This window comes from Stegodyphus dumicola, chromosome 6 (assembly GCF_044657685.1).
Source record: "Stegodyphus dumicola isolate Sdum_Otavi_A_Nest chromosome 6, ASM4465768v1".
Classification (NCBI taxonomy): domain Eukaryota; kingdom Metazoa; phylum Arthropoda; class Arachnida; order Araneae; family Eresidae; genus Stegodyphus; species Stegodyphus dumicola.
Window position 1 is genome coordinate 143,532,505 of NC_140773.1, and position 17,796 is coordinate 143,550,300.

Here is a 17,796-nt window from a genome sequence, read left to right on the forward strand (position 1 = left end):
TGTTAAAAGAAAAGTTTAAATAAATCCTAATAAGAAAAACTAAAAATGAATAAAGTAAAAGAGAACATGAAAGAAGAGGAATCCAATGAACTCCGATATAACGTCATCAGAAGATACATTGAAATTAATTACAATTCCTCTTCCTAAGAAAATCTTTGCTTTGCTGTACCCAGAATTAGCTGATGAACCATTTTATATATATATTGAGAGAGAGAGAAGTCATTCTCATCTTCTGTCACCCTTCTAACCACACAAAAAAGGACGAGGAACTTATCATTCTAGAAGAATCTGGAACAAGTTGTAGAGTTATCAGATGTACACAGGAGAAATAGTGATGGTATTTCCAGAGATGTATCAGCAAGTACTAGCTAATTTGCATGTATTCTATTTTTATTTTAATAATAATTTACAGAATACTGCTTACCATATCACAGGCTTCAAATATAACCTTTAAATCTTCATCCGTCAAAAGTTGCCTGAAATATTTTTAGAAATCATAACAATCTTGACACAAAAGAACTGAAACATTTTCAAAAATTTTATATCTAATGCTGCTTACCCTTGGGTGGTAGATGCAGTTACACTCACAACCATGATGGTGGCAGGTGTGAGAAATTCTTGCAAGATTTCACTGTTTTTAGCTTTGTCCAAATCATTTCCAAGCTCCTAAATTAAAAATACACAAAAGATATTTTTACATTTGTGCATGCCTTAACATCTTTAATTCAATTTTAAAGACATAATGGTGAGTGATGAAAGCAATAACAAAAAATAGTAAAAATTAATTCAATTTACTTTCACCAAGCACACAAAATTAGAGAAAAAAAAAAAAAAAAGAGCAGCACCCAAACTCTAGGCACATTTCTCTTGAATGCATATTTTCATTATGCTCATAATAGCTGTGATTTTATACAAAGGTATTTGAAAGTGTAAAATTCCTTTAGTTGCTTTTACCTTCTCTTGTTTTCATTCTGCATGCAGTTATGGCTGGTTACAAGGATTCTTGTGGTTTAAATGATGCTAAATTAATAGCCAACAATAATGACATAAATTATGATATAAAATTTAGAAAGGGGAGGAAAAATAGTGTTAAAATCATATAAAACGTCATTATCTTAAAGCATGTGCACAAAATATCATTCCTAATAGTGTTTTAGTTTTAATAATAATAATTTTTTCAAACTAAAGTGTTTTAAAATATTCATTATTCTTAAACCTAAAATTAGAATCTAAACACAGAAAAAAAAAGTATTTACCTTTACAGTAGATACATACTGAAGAGGAACTGGAACTAATGATTCTAATTCAGGAAACCTTTTTGAATATTTATCTCTTGTAAATTTATGAATAATATCTGAAAACAAAAATTATCATTATCATAAAGTGAACATATAACATAATACACTACCCTCCAAAAGTTACGGAACAGCATTTTTTATTGTGTCTAATTTGAGAATGAAGCAACACAGAAACAAGAAATTTACAGAATATATTCACTAAACAGTTCTTTAATGAATGTGGCATAATGTTTTTAAAGTTCAACACAAACATGAATTACAAGAAAATATTGCACTCTTGGCAGAGAAATCCAGTCTTGGAGAAAGAGTACAAAATGAACAGTATGACTTTATGATTGCCTCACTTTTAACTTTCTGCCAGGATTTTTTCATACACTCAAAAACACTAGAAACTGACGTCCATTCCATTCTTCCTATCGATGTGACATCATGAGATATTGTCTCAATCCTCTTTATCCACTCTTCATGCATAAATCTCTTGAATAGTTTATCGACCGAAATGTCTAGAGAAGTCAATCCGCCAGGTATTCCAGACATGTATTTGGTTTAGTAGCAAGAATTTCTGCTGACTCCATTAATGGGTCTTAAACTAACTGCACACTAATAAAAATGATTTCTTATGAAATCCGCCTGGACACCTGTATCACACAATCTGTCATACTTCTTAATCAACTTCATATCCTCTTCATCCATTTATCCTTTGGAAGCAGGGGCGTAGCTAGAGGGGGGCATCTGTCCCCGGGCGCAGAATCCAAGGGGCGCCAAACTGATGTTACGACATTTTAGAATTAAATGTTTTCCATCCTTCGCAAGCAGTTGGGGGCGCGAAATCTTCAGTTGTCCCTGGGCGCTGAAAACCCTAGATACGACTCTGTTTGGAAGGAAAATGAATACATGGAATTATGTATTAAATTCCATGTATTCATTTTCATTATTAATCTTTAAACGTTTTTCGTTTAAAGATTAATAAAGGAAGGAGTTTTAAGCCATCAGCACAACAGCAGTATAGGACATCTTTTCACTACTTGATGTCTTTATCATTACTGTCTTAGCACCTTTAATATCCACTGTACTATTTGATGGCATGTTAAACATCATGTGCACATTCATGTTTCCTATTTGTCCTAACACAAGAAATTCTTCTTTCCTCAAGCTTATGACATTTTTGGAATTCTATAATCTTTCTTTCATATTCAAGTGACAGTTTTTATGCTATTATAGTTCTGGGTATGCGTACGCAGACCATTTCTATTTACGAATATCTTGATCCATGACACTCTTCCAGAAAAATTGGCAATATACATATTTATTTATCACTAATTTTCCAGCTTCAATTAAAATTACTTTTTAAAATAGTAATCCATTTATTATCCAGTCCTTAACATGTTCCTCAAGCTATGAAGCTAGAAGCATATGAATGCAGAGTTCTTTTATTCCTATCTCCATTCACTAAACCCATCTCCAGCTTCCTCCATTCTTGTATCGTCTTCTCAGTCATATATGAGCCAAAACATCTTTCAGCTGCTCTATTTCCATGTTCTGGAGTACAATTCATAACTTCAAGTTTAAATGCAATACTGTACAGCAATCTTCTCTCTTTAGCTCCCATGAGAGCACCCTAATTTAAACCTTTTATGCCACACTTAGTTTCTCTATGTAAAAGCAGACATGAACACCAAAGAGAAAGTAGCATACTACACATTAAACAACACTCTCATACTACCCAAGTTTGACTAACTGTAGACTCTGAGTTTCTCAAAAGAGATATTCTGATTCTAATTAACCAGTCACCAAAATGCTTTCATATCAAGCTAACCCAAATTGTCCAACCAGAAGAACCCTTTATTTTGAAGCACCAAACACAGTGTAAACAAACAGATGTGAGTTGTGTAGACATGACAACTCCTATGAATTGTTGCTTGCATTTTTATACATAAAGAATATTACTGTTTTCACAAGTAAGTTGTAATGAAGTAAATGTTAGGACAGAAAGGTGGAAAAAGTTAGATGGCTTTCAAAGTGAAATTGCTTCCATATTTTTCACATGACTGGCAACTGTGGTTCATACTATGTCTTATTACTGATTTGGCATGATTATGAGTGAGAAATAGTGTTATTCATCTTTATTAATTTGCATTTAATGCACACATTACTAAACCAAAAATTTTTATAATTTTATTTATTTTATAAAAATGATACATTTGAATGCAGTTCTGCATTGCCAATAAGTGCTACAAATGTTATAAGTGCTACAAATGTTATTCTCTAAGTTACTTACACATCACATACTTTAACATGAGAGATGAAACTAAACTACATTACACTACACAGCATACATTCATATATTGTACACCATATACATATATGATTTATTTGCGAATTATTTTAGAAAGTATTGTCAAGAAATATTAAAACTCTGTTGCTTTTTACTGGTTCAAAACAGTGTTGCTATTGAAATTTGTAATAAAGGTAACTAACTATTTTCTATGCCTGATATGGGAAAAAATATTTAATAGTATTTTTCCTAGAAAATCACCTTGTGTCTTAGAGGACAACGTTATACCCTTGGCTCATAAGATGCAGTCTGATTTTAGGCTACATTTTGGAAGGGAAAAAATATGTCTTATGGGCCAGGAAATATAGTACTTACTTCAGAAATACAAAGAAATTCTTAAGAAATATAACAGAGTGAATATAACATCAGAAAACATATTGCCTAAATGGAAACTTTAGCTGTTCTAAATTGCACAGGTTTCACCTATTGCTCATTGCTGACTGCTCATACTTTGGTGTCAGTACATCACTTGCTGCTCACCATCTGTCTGTTGTTTGCATCAGCCAAGAGGGACTGTAGACATTTAATACCTTGGTTGTTGGCATTTTGTGAAGGGAATACTCAGTACACTAATTTTAACAATGAGGAATATTTAACAGTCATCATAAAATTCCCAAGAATAAAAAAGTATTACTTAAATAATATAACATAAATATATTTTATACAGAGTAAAAACCATATGGTTCCTAATACAAAACAAGAATTGAAACAGAATTAAAAAAATAACAGCTTGAATTATCAATAACAATCACATTCTAAACACACCATCCAATATAATATGGTTCCAAGAAATGAGCAAAGTCAAAATTTAATAGTCTTATGTTTATTTGATGATACAAGATATAATCATACCATCAATGAATTAAAAAGCAAAGTTGTGTAATATCATACATTCTAATGCATGAATAAATGAACTGCCAAATGTATCTCATTTTATATTAGTATTACTTAACTGTGTAAATCTATTTACAGTAGATTTGACTAAAAACTATTAAATGCATTACTAATTTTTTAACAGCACACATATTGTGAAAAGATAAATACTAAAATGAACTAAACTGAATGTTTTTGGTTTCCAGGGCATATGTATAGACATTGTAATCTATGAAGCAAAAAGATTGTTTTTTCCTCCTTCATTACTTGTCTATATAATGAGATGAAACTTTTGATAACTTCCTGGAATACTTTGTTTATGTAAACCACTTATCTAGTTGCTTGACCCAAAGAATATTTTCTATCTGACTTCACTTCAACATATTTTTCTGTGATTAATTAATTTTAGCTCTCGATTTCAAATGAGAAAAATATAACTCATCACTTCACCCGGACTTACGAGGTACCTTTACTAAACAAAAATACAGGTATCAGAAATCTTTTTCTTGTACAAACCTTTTTTTTTTTGCTCCTAAGAATGTGATGTCTATCTGATCAACCTCAAAATCGATTAAGTTTTACTCAAAAATCTACGACAAACTAAAATTGTTTTTTTTAAATCTAAGTTAAAGATTATTAATTTTTAAATTTCAATATAATACTGATAAAAAATTTGAAACACTTTGAGAAATTTATGTATTAAATGTATAGAATTTATAGAAATATTAGGCATTCTAAAATTTGGTAAATATGGTAGACAATCACAAAGTAAGCAAATATGATTAGCAAAATGACACTTGATAAACTAGTGATAAAACTCAACTAGTTTCTGGCACACATTAGTCAGAAAACTTTGACTAGTAAAAAAATGTACATTAAATGTGGTATTACTGCATATTATAAGCCTATGCCTGTAAAATATATATGCAAAATGCAATAAAACAAAGTACACATGTATTATAAAAATTTAGATGTTTTACTAAATGCAGAAATAAAGTTATGGAAGATATAAAATGTATATTGAAGTTTTTTAATTATTTCCATACGGCAGGTTTTACTTATTGCCTGTCACTGGCCATTCATAACTGGTACATCAATTTAGAATACACTAACTTTAGTATGGAAAGTGTATTATGACTACTGCATTTTCTATCCTAAACTTATTTATGTTAAAATATCTTCAATAGTCATTCTGTACTTTCTGTTAAAATTAATCCCCACCGTCTTTATCCAGTCATGAGTTTTCTTTGCTTTTGGTATATATTAGTTTATAATTTAAAATATTTTGCTTTCTTACTTCCTTTAATAGCATTAATATAAATTTAATAACAGAAGTTTATGAAAACAGAGACTAAAACAAGTAATTACATAAATTTACCTATTAACACGTTGAGCCTGGCACAGGTCCCTAGGGACCAGCAGTGAACTTTCCATGTTGCCGGCCTCGGCCCTCAGAGACCAGCACTGGAGTTTTCGTTTGGCTGACAGGACTGACAGTATTAAAGTTAAAAAATAAATATAGTCTCAATGAAATGTGATTAAATGTAGTTTTAATGAAATTTATTGAAACATTCTAAACAAAAATATGGCTTAGCTTTACACATACTATTACAATACATAACAACTTTTTTGGTAACATTTTGATACCAATCTGGATTAAGCCGATTTTGTTACCAAGATAACCGGCTGCTGAACGGAGAGATATGACAATATTTTAAGAACTGTTTTTATCCACAATTGTATGTAATTTAATTATGCATATCTGGCAGCCGGTTACCGGCTGAACGGAAAGGACAGCAAATTCGGCGCCGAACTCAACCTGTGAATGCAGTCTGAATAAAAGTCTCTATGAGCAGACACAAAAACCCATGCCACTTGGACGGTTAGTAAATTATTTGCTTAAAAATAAAAGGAAAGTACTATGGAATAACAGCATGACCATGAAACAATGACATTAAATACACCACTAAATGTAGAAAACATCCCTTGAACAAGAAACTAAAGTAAATTTTCCATTTCACCTTTTAGCAATGGCTGATGTACATCTATTTCTACAGCAAACTCCGGATTAATTAGTGTATGGTTAACCTAGAATAACAGTTAATCTGTCAACAGTTTAAAAAAAAAAAAAAAAAAAAAAAAAAAACATGGGCATGAGGCATGACTTATATTGTAACTAACAGAAAATATTATTAACAGTTTACCTGTATTTTTAAGCAGTTTATTTTGGAGAATAAGCTCATTAAGTTATGTAAATTAAATCAGCATTCAAAAAGAACACACTTCAAAACAGAAGGGGGAAAGCATGCTTTTATTTATATTACTGAATTTTCTATAGAAATCAATGAAAAATAGAAGATTAATAGCTGTACATTTTATTTCAGTTTAGCAATTTATTTTCAATGGATGATTTAAAAAGATTTATGCATCCCAGATTATGTATAATTAAATTACATACAATTGTGGATAAAAACAGTTCTTAAAATATTGTTACATCTCTCCGTTCATCAGAAGCTGACTGCATAGTTAAAGTGAATACGCATCAGTCACCACAAAGGATTAACATAATCCTCAAAACATGTAAAGGTATTTTAGGGATAAAATAGTCGAAATTACGGTATACAATTAGGTATTTGTTTAGTTATTTCTAGAATTATAATGATCATTTATGTTTATCTACAAAACTAATAAAATAACGGGAGTACAAGCAAGTCTCTGCCATTCTTTATAAAAAATTAGGCATTTATTATGAAAGTTATATTTATTCAAATTCAGTCATTCAATTCATTATGTTTTATTCAAAGACTGTTTATCGCAAGCAATTATTATTTCCCATCTTTCTGGCAGCACACGGATAACGCGTCAGAAGAACACTTCACTTTTTGAGGCTATCCACAAATCAACCCGATTTTTGGTATCTTCCCATGATGTGAAGTGCTGCTCAGACAGGCTATGCATCATCTACCAAAACAAGTAATAATCAGAAGGAGCAATTTCTGGTGAATACAGTAGGAGGGAGGGGGGGAATTTCTCATTTCAGTGTTTTTAAGTAGAGTTTGACCGGCATTGCAACTTCCTGATGAGCATTATCATGCAGAAGGATAATTTTGTTATGTCTGGAATAGTAGTGGAAACATTTTTCTTTGAATGCTCAGCTCAATCTCATAATTTGTGTTCAGTAGATATGCCTAGTTAAGGCAGCACTCGGTTGAGCAACTCATAATTACATGACACCGAGTTGATCCCACCATACACACAACATGATTTTTTTCCATGAATATTCGGCTTGGCTGTCAATGTTGAAGCAATGCCAGGTGGTCTCCATAATTTCTTCTTTTGCGTATCATAGTAGACACATTTTTCATCACCAAAGACTATGGCCATCGCCAGCTACTCTACTATTTTCCATCTTTCTGGTAGCATGCGAATACTGCGTCGGAAGAACGCTTCATCTTTCCAAGTTATTCACAAATCAACTAAATTTATAGTATCTTTATATGATGTGAAGTACTAGTCAGACAGCCCATGCATGATCAATCAAAGCAAGTAATAATCAGTAGGAGCAGTGTCTGGTGAATACAGCAGGAGGGAGAAATCTCATTTCAGTGTTTCCGAGTAGGTTTTGAGCAGCAACGCAACGTGTGAATGAGAGTTATCATGTAGGAGAATAATTTTATCACGTCCGCAATTATAGTGGGCACATTTTTCTTCCAGTGTTCAGTTCAATATCATCAGTTGTGTTTGGTAGAGAGCCCCATTAATGGTTAATCAAGACACTCATAATACGTGACACCAAGTTGATCCCACCATGTTGAAGCAAGGCCAGGTCATTCCCATGATTTCTTCTTCTTAGGGCATCAAAATGACCATTTTTTATCACCAGTGACTATACAATGAAAAAAACCCTTCCTGTTATACCTACCAAGCAGCATTTCGCATGTAAGAAATCAGCATTCAACATTTCTCGGCTTCAGTTCATATGGAACCCAATTTCTTTATTTTTGTATCATTTAAATTGGGAATATTTAAAATCATTCCCAATGATTTTAAATGATGTGAAAGTGTTTGTTGAAGCATTCCTAATGTAAATGTAAGTTCTACTTGCATTTGGCACCAAATCTTTATATAATAATGCTTCCAGTTCCGTGTCTTCACACACTATCGTACTTCTGTTCTTTGTCTTCAACGTCAAATTCATCATTTCTAATCTTTTGAAAGCACTCACAACTTCTCTCATTTAAGGCAGCCTCATGGCATTCTTACTGCTTCTACATATAATTAATGCAACTCAGCTGCAGATTTCTTCAAATTAAAAAAGTAAATCAAAAGTTTTGGCTAATGACGCTCATTCAGCTCAAAGCTTGACATTTTTGCATGAAAATATATATGATGCTGATACAAAATCGCTAATATTTCAAGATTATGTTGTTAGCAGATGTCCAACCTTAGGATATGGCATTTTACATCAGACAATTTTAAGATAACTGTGACGGCATTTTTTTCAAACGGCAGAGACTTATTTGTACTCCCAATAGCAAAATATTAGTAGTTCAGAATCTTAAGATCAGTGATATCTAAATTACAATTGCCATATTTAATTACAATATTTTCCCTTTTAATAACAAAATTTAAAGAATTTTTTAAAGATATCATAAGCTATTTAAGTTCTTTGAAAGAATGGGGGGGAAAGGATGCTCTTAGTATTTCCCTAGAAGTTTAATGTTTCTCATTACAGATAAACGCTTTTTAATTAATGATTCTTCAAATAAGTCAACAAAACTTACTTATTTCATTATCAATTTCCACAGCTAAATTATTTGCTTCAACAATTAGTTGATACTCAGGATCAGCTTCAACAGGACCCACAGCTGAAATAATTTTTTATTACACTGAATAAATAAATAAATAAAAAAAAAAAACAGAAGAAATTTAAAATTTACATTATTATATTGAAAATGATTCAGAATCAGATAATGAAGTTCCAATGATAATTTTAAAATTGAACAATTAACAAGAATGTGAACGAGAAAATAAAAAAAAAAAAGGCCTTAAAAAAAAGATACCTTCTTTTCGTTCTGAATTTCTACGTTCAGCAATTTGTTTCATTACTCTTTCTAACTAAAAGAAAAACAGTTTAATTATAATATGATTTATGAATATAGAAATTTCTTTTTTCTTATTCTAATTTTTTACAAGGAATTGAACAAAATATAACAATTTGTTTTCTACCTTTCTAAAAGATCTACCCTACCTTCTAAAAGAAGGCTCTGATTTCTGAACAAAATTTCTACTTTTTAATCCATGTTAATACATTAAAATTAAACGCTTTAGGTCCCCCTTTCAGGAAAAAAAAAAAAAAAAAAGTAAAACTAATATTTACATACTTAATGATATTTAACTCCTTTTCAAATTTTATTGTTCAACATCGCAGAATAACAAACATAGACCACTGAAATTACAATTTATTAAAAAGATTCCACAAAATAATTTAGTACTTCCTTTTTATAATGGCCTCCAAAATTTAATTGCTAATCAAGTGAAGTATAACACGTAGCAAGGTATAAGAACATGTGGCAAGATTTTAATGAGATATCGGTTAATCTTTGGATTATGGCAACTTGGAGATTTTTTGGCCAGCAACCTGCTAGTTTTTGTTTTCACGAAGTAAAGTCATGTTTTTTCTTTTTTACTCAACAATTTTTTCCAACAATCTGCTAGCCGAATTACACTTATGCTAGAACTTTTATGGAACAAAAGTGCTTAACCATGATGAAGATTAGATGCGAAATTGGGGCAAAGTACAGAATCGCCCACTGCTTGCCACATTTTTAAGAATTGCACATATACGGTATCATCCATGTACACGTCGACCTATTTTCACTTAAAAAAAATCCCAGAATTGCACAAAAATGGCATTGCACACACTCTCGACTTTATCCATGTACACTCCTAAAGTCTTAGCTAGTAACCTTTATCGCTTTGCTAAAATGTCGCCAAATTACCTGTTACCATATTCCAAAGATTAGCCGAGATATCTTTGTTTATTAGTGATTTAAACTTCAGGGTTACTCTAATAAGGAAGTGCCAATAATTCTTACCTGTTCGCTATCTCTAAGTTTTGCTATAGCTCTTACAGACTGAAATTTTGTATCAATTTCCATCGGAATATCATCCACTTCAGGAACAGGAGCATCCAACTGCAGAAGATGTTCATCTTCAGCTTCCCCTCCTTCCTCCAAGTCAGCCAAAAGCTCTTCTGCTAAGGACATGTTTTCTTATTCTTGTAATGACCTAAAAGTCATTCATGGAATCATTCAGTATCATAGTAATATTCATTTTTATTTAACATAATTAGTATGGAAGATATACAATCATACATTCTATCAGCTGATTCAAAACACACAGTTTATGGCTGGGCAAAACAATGTGGAAAAGTTTAAAAATAAATAATTTACACAGTTAAAAGATGTGCCAAGAGTCAATTACAAGTAATGGTGTGAAAACAGAATCTTATGTTGGCCTGGAACGGGCAATATGAAAAATCAATTAGCTATGACAAATTATCAACAAGATTTGAATCACAGGCCATCTGATTGCTAGCTTGACATGCTACAGTTGCATGCAACAAACATGGGGAAGATGATAATTTCTTCTATTCCATCTTACTTAAAGGACGACTAAAGAGATGTTAACAAGATCCAGTCAGCCAAAGCTAGATGGGTAATGAATAATCACCTGTCACACTTCAGTCAAGTGTCACTGTACAACAAATGAATGACTGTGTAAGTGCTACTGTACAGTCATTAGAATTTTTTGTATCAGAAAAGTGAAAAATCTGCTATGCCCTTAACATTGGCTACCAGGATTCAATCCATGGATCTTCCAGCTGCCGTCTATCAGCTACACCATGTGAAGAAACACAGGAAAAGGTAATTTTTTATAACCCGAAATACACAAAGTATTATTTTCTCATGGAATGCACAATATCAGCATTAATATGCATTGATAATTCTGGCCTACGTTTCATTGCTTTGAATAAAAGAATTCCTCCACTGAAACTATATACGTTATACAGTGCAATACTCGACTCTACTTATAGGTGTAGGCCGTAGCATTAGAACCCCTCCCCCATATCCCATGCAGCCTTGATCCAAATGCTTCTTATCTTGAAGAAGTTATTTGAAAAAAAAAAAAAAAAAAAAAAAATTGATGGTAAGCACTGTCAAGTCAGCAATAAATTATTTTTAAGGGTGTTTTGAAGTAACCTCTGAAACAGAATTAATAGACACAGAATTCTAGGAACATCATTTCAATACAGTGAAAATCATTTAACATGCAACTGAGGGAACTGAAATATTTTTTCCGGTTCAAAGAATTTTGTGTGAAATGATATTGCAAAAAAGAAATATACAGTCAAAAGTCGTTAATCCGGACTCGTCGGGACTTCGGCGATTCCAGATTATCGATTTTTCCGGATTATAGATCATCAGTTTAAATCTCGTAAGATGGCATGCAGGAATTCAAAAATTAAAAATATTAAACCGTAATTTATGAAATAAAGAACAATTATGATCTAAAGGGTATCAAAATTTGCAAAAAGAAAAAGCTTAATATTTATTTGTTTACTTTATTAAACATTTCTTTCAATGTAAGTTGTTTAAGTTTTGCTTCGTTTCATGTGATAATACTTTCTCTTTAATTCTATTAAACAGACATAATTTCTTGTTCAGTTACAAAGTTCCGCTGTTCAAGTCCTATAATTGCTGTGTCGAGAACACCGACTAATTTGTCAATCGAAATTTTTTCGTTTTCAATAACCTCTGTCACTTTTCTTCGCTATCGAAAGCGAATTATAATGACGAGGAACTTGTTTTAAATCATATCAAAGACGGAGCATATCAAGATGAAATACTACATTTGGTAAGGAATTATAAGCCAAATAAAATAAAAACATCTACGCTGAAGATGAGGATAGTGCTGACAGATCAACTTCCAATTCATTACGCGCCCGCCGCGGCGTTCCCCCCGCCGAGCAGCGTGAAATTAATAAACAGATTTCGGATTTCAAAACATACTTTCGCTTTAGATCCTTTACATATTAACAAATATATATTGGAAATTCTATTTGATATAATCGAAAGTTTAAGCTTACTTTTATAAAATTGCTCTTACAGTCTGCAAAAAATAATAAGCCGGATGCAATCCGAAAATTAAGGAACAACGCAATCATCAACATTAACTGAAATAGATAATTATTTAGCTTATACGTCCATTATACATAAAATGCGCACGCGAAAACGTATTCTGCACTTGCGCACACTCATATGCGCAGTCGTAAAAGGCCTTACGCGCACGCGTGAACGCCTCTGCGCATGTGTCAACGTGGCGCATGCGCAGAAAGTTTTTAGTTTTGATGTCCGGATTATAGATCATTCCGAATTATGGGTGTCCGAATTAACGACTTTTGACTGTATATTGTACAAAATTAAGTTTATTAGAGCACATTTTATTTAAATAGATATGTATCTATGCATGGGTGTAATAAAAATCAATGAAACAAAAATATCCACTAGAACTTTATTGCAAAATTTTCAAGTTTTTTGATAAACAAAACATTTATTGATTTTGGAAAATAATCTGATATTTTTCTTTGCATTGTCTATTTTAGTCAAATTGTCAAAAAATGGTTCTATCTCGTCTAGTCTGTTATTCTTTTCACCATTGGAATGTGCGTTTAAATAACTGCACATACTTTTCATGATGTTTCTCATTTTGGATGACGTGGAAACAGGAGCTGCATTATCTATTTCATTTTCGTTGTCGAAATCTGTATCGGTGATATTTTTTTTAGCTTTGAACAAACTCCAAAATATCTCTGCCATAATTGGGACCTGTGCACATATTATCATCATCTACTTCAATGGCAAAAAGGATGTTTAGTGATAGAAAAACATTTGAAAGAAAACTGCACATTTTCGAAAGAGATCTTGCAAGTGGGCAGCTGAAATATTTTCCAAATCTAAAGATGAATAAAGAAAATTCTACTCAATTTGCACACAATCCTTCAAGTCGTGAAGAAATCTACGAGGAATTTTCAAGCATCATAGCAGCAGTAAAGGAGAATTTTAATAACAGATTTCTACAGTTCCAACAGATGGAAACAATCATGTGTTTTCTTCTCCAGATAAATCTAAGTTTGAAGAATTTGATCTTTCTTGCTTACAATGGTCAGATCTTGAAAATCTGGGAATGGAGCTATTAGAATTTCAAGAAAGCTCTACATGGAAAAAAAAAAAAAAAAAATTCTCTGATCTGCATGCAGCCTTTGAAAAGATGAAATGTAAAGAGATCACACAGGATAGCACAATTGAAAGTTATGAGAATTAAATCCTTAAAACGTGGAATTCTTTGCCAAATAAGTTTAAATCAATGAAAATACTTCGGGGGTGCTATTCTTACTTTGTTTGGATCATCTTATGTGTGTGAACAGCTGTTTTCAGCTTTGAATTATATCAAATGTGACACAAGAAACAGACTGACAGATAATCCGAGTGCTGCATGTGTTGTGCTCAAATTAATGAAGTATGAGCCAAGGTTTGACGAATTATCAATATGTATACAACGGCAAAAATCCCATTAATTACGCAAAACCAATCTATTTCCTGTAATAAAAAGTTTTTTGTATCGTTGAAAACTCGGCTAAAGTGCAGAATCGCTTACTTTTACTTATTTGGCGCGCTGTGTTTGGCGCTTTTTACCAGATTGATAAGTGCGTCAATTGTGGTATCGAAGACAATTTTGCCGTTCTGGAAGGCTAATTTCAAAGCATTTCATGCATGCGTAGTATTTTAAATTGAGAATTTCTTTTGAGCACGAAATTCGGAGCATTTTCGCACGTGCTCAGTATGTATTTTAAAATTTAGAATTTCTGATTGGTGTAGACGATAATAGATGGTAAAGGTGCAGTTGTTTTAAACAATAATTGGGTAGATTAGACTTTAAGGTACCCCTTGTATTATAGCAAAGTTGTTGTTTGATTTATCGCCAACTTGTTGTTTCATTTATGGTAGCCCGAGTAGTTGAATGTTATGGAAACCCTATTGTGACGTAATCGGGTGAATGATTCTGGGAAAATTTGAACCATGGGATGTTTTGTAAGCATTTTTGTGGTGTGTGTTAAAACTGTTTAGATAGATTTGAATGAGTTTGTAAGAAGAAAGGTTCAGATGGTAACTATGTGAAGCATTCGATCAGAAAGAGTACCTGGTTTGAAAAGTCATTTGAGTATGACTGATATTTTGATTTTTACGTGGCTCTGGGTGTACGAAGCGAACTCGAAAATCATGGTAAGTGAATATTTGCTTTTGGTAGTGCTTAAATGTATAACATGTTCTTCCTTTTTATGTTATTTTGTTTGGTTTAAAATGTATTGTATTGAGATTATGTATTTTCTGTTTGCCTATATCGTAGACTTTGGTGCTTCTTTGACTTTTTAAGTGAAAATATATCAATGTGTACATGGACAAAGTAAAGGGAGTGCGCAATGCAAGTTTGTGCAATTCTAGGATTTTTTTAAGTGAGGCATGTACATGGATAAAGTTAAAAGAGTGCGCAATGCCATTTTTGTACAATTTGGGGATTTTTTTTTTTTTAAGTAGATCGATATGTACATGGATAAAGTGAAATATTTGCAATGCCATTTTTATGCAATTCGGGGTTTTTTTTTTAAGTGAAAATAAGTCGATACGTACATGGATACCGAGTTTGTGCAATTGTTTGTCTTGTTATTTTGGCTTTGTGTAGCGGTGATTTTTGGGACAAAAATCGCCGCTTCGCAAGCCAAAATAACGAGTCAAAGAATTGCACAAAATCGGTAACCATGTACCGCCAAAAATTGCCAAGGGGTAACCTAAACTATACTTTTACCCAATAATTCGAGAACGTTTTGAGAATTCATTACTTTTCGTTCATCAACTGAGCGGAGTGGATTACCTCTTTTCAGGTAAGTGAAAGTAATTTAAATTTTCAGTGTTTTGTAACAATTTTAAGTGTTTGAAACTTACTATGTTTTTGAAACGATTCTTATTTTTAAAATTATGTTTTTGTAAGGACTGGATTTTCATATTTTAAAATTTTTTGGGAGTGAAAGTATTAATTTTTCAAGGTTTTGTAAGGATTTTACGTTTTCTAAACTTACTACGTTTTTGAAATGATTTTAGTTTTTAAAGTTATTAGGTTTTTTTGAAAGGATTTCCAGTTTAAAAAATTTCCCACTTATTTGTTTGACACTTTTTACAAAAGTAAGAAAAACTGGATTTTTGTCAATTTTCTTTGACTTTTTAAGTGAAAATAGGTCGATGTGTACATGGATAAAGTGAAGAGAGTGCACAATGCCGTTTTTGTGCAATTCTGGGATGTTTATTCAAGTGAAAAATGGTCGATATGTACATGGATAAAGTCAAAGGAGTGCCCAATGCCATTTTTGTGCAATTCTGGGATTTTTTTTTAAGTGAAAGCAGGTCGATGTGTACATGAATGTGGAATTTGTAAAATTCTTTAAAATGTGAAAATAGGTCATGTGTACATGGATAAAGTCAAGAGAGTGTGCAATGCCATTTTTGTGCAATTCTGGGATGCTTTTTTAAGTAAAAATAGGTCAATGTGTACATGGATAAAGTAAAAATGTGCAATGCCATTTTTGTGCAATGCCATTTTTGTGCAATTCTGGAATGTTGTTTTTAAATGAAAGTAGGTCGATGTGCACATGGATATCGAATTTGTAAAACTCTTAAAAACACGTCAAGCAGTAGGTGATTCTGCACTTTATAGGTGAATGAATTTTAATTCTTCAGGGTTTTGTAATGATTTTAAGTTTTTGTAGCTTACTATGTTTTCTTAACCATGTTTGTTTTTTTAAATTATTATGCTGTTTCTAAAGGATTTTCAGTTTTCAAAATTTTGCTTCAACTTTTATTTTGTATTTATCTTACCTGTTTGCCATTGTAAATGTCGCGCCTTGCGTAGTGTCTTCTGGAGGGGTTTCAAATCGAAGAGACAAGACACGAGAGCCCGCCTTGTTGGCGATTTTGAAAAACACACCAAGCAGTGGGCAATTCTGCACTTTCCACGAAAACTCTCTTTTTTTTTTTTTTTCTCTTTAAGTCTTAACCTTTTCCCGGGGGCGGGGAGATATATGTCCCATGCATTGACTACAGTAAATAAGGCTCAATAACATAAAAACTTTAAGACAACTTTAGAGACTTAAAAAATGGTGTCTTACCCCACTTATGGAAGATTAGCCCGATACTCAGAAATGCAATACACTTTTTGAAAATTATTAACTATTTTATCAAAAACGTTTCTTATTGAGGCAAATCTATAATTTTTTTTTTTTTTTTTCCCTTCACGACTACATCATGGACTGTGTACGCCATCAATTTCCCTGTCAGTAGAAACATTTGAAAGAAGATAGATTGACTTAGTTGATATGCAATGACGTAAAATGACTGGGAATGTTAGAAGACGCAGTAGGTAAAATCGACCCAAAATCACTGCCACATACGGAAATAAACTTGTTTTTAAAGTTTTTAATTCTAGGAAAAACTCTTTCTAGTCAACGCTATAAGGTACCCAGAGGGTACTCAGATAACCAACAATTCCTAAAATATCGGCGAACAATAGGAAACATGGGATCAAACATACCTGGCGCGTGAGCTCACGGGTTAAAGTGTAGGATTATAGACAATACTGACTACAATTATACCGTTCACAACGTCTGCATACGGAACAATAATATATAAAAGCAACAGACCTCACTTTAGAAAGCTTCTTTGCATGAGCATTAAATTGTGACAGCAAAATGTAAACGCCAGTGAAAACTCAGGAAACATTCATCGATTGCTTCTCGCTTCTCTCAGCGATATTTGAATAACAACAAACTGCAGTTTGAAATCACTTCAGTTCCGTGTCGCTGATCTTCGCAATTATCGCGCATTTCGCAAGAAGTGTGCGCTGCGATTACGTCGGCATTTTAGCAGAGCTCCGAAATTTTTAAATGTGTATTCAGTATTTCTCATCTCCTTAAATAGGTTTTTCACACTTTTCCCTAAACAATGGCTCGTCCATCGAAGCGAAGAGATCTCTGTCTTAAAAGTATCACATCTTCTTCGCTTTTCATTTTCTGCAGGGTCTACAACCGAAATCTAGCATCTAAGGGGTCTAGTCTGGACACCTGTCGAGATCGATATCGGAAAACCAGTCGGGATTCTCTTTCCACTCGACAGCAAACGG

The 17,796-nt window shown here is 32.5% G+C and overlaps 1 protein-coding gene across 3 annotated transcripts in view; it reads right to left on the reverse strand.

The window, feature by feature from the left end:
* Positions 1–17,464, reverse strand: part of Prp31 (pre-mRNA processing factor 31) — a 40,274-nt gene extending 22,810 nt beyond the window's left edge. The window contains exons 1-7 of one of the 3 annotated variants that reach the window (XM_085818933.1): positions 17,318–17,464; positions 10,605–10,797; positions 9,570–9,624; positions 9,291–9,374; positions 1,257–1,354; positions 560–666; positions 425–476 (exon numbers count right to left, since the gene is read on the reverse strand). In XM_085818933.1, coding sequence (XP_085675059.1) covers positions 425–476; positions 560–666; positions 1,257–1,354; positions 9,291–9,374; positions 9,570–9,624; positions 10,605–10,775 — 567 coding nt within the window. In that variant the 5' untranslated portion in view covers positions 10,776–10,797; positions 17,318–17,464. Of the gene's footprint in view, positions 1–424; positions 477–559; positions 667–1,256; positions 1,355–9,290; positions 9,375–9,569; positions 9,625–10,604; positions 10,798–17,208 lie in introns of those variants that run through there. The other 2 variants (XM_085818934.1, XM_085818935.1) reach the window with 2 other exon arrangements.
* Between the last annotated feature and the right edge of the window lie 332 nt (positions 17,465–17,796).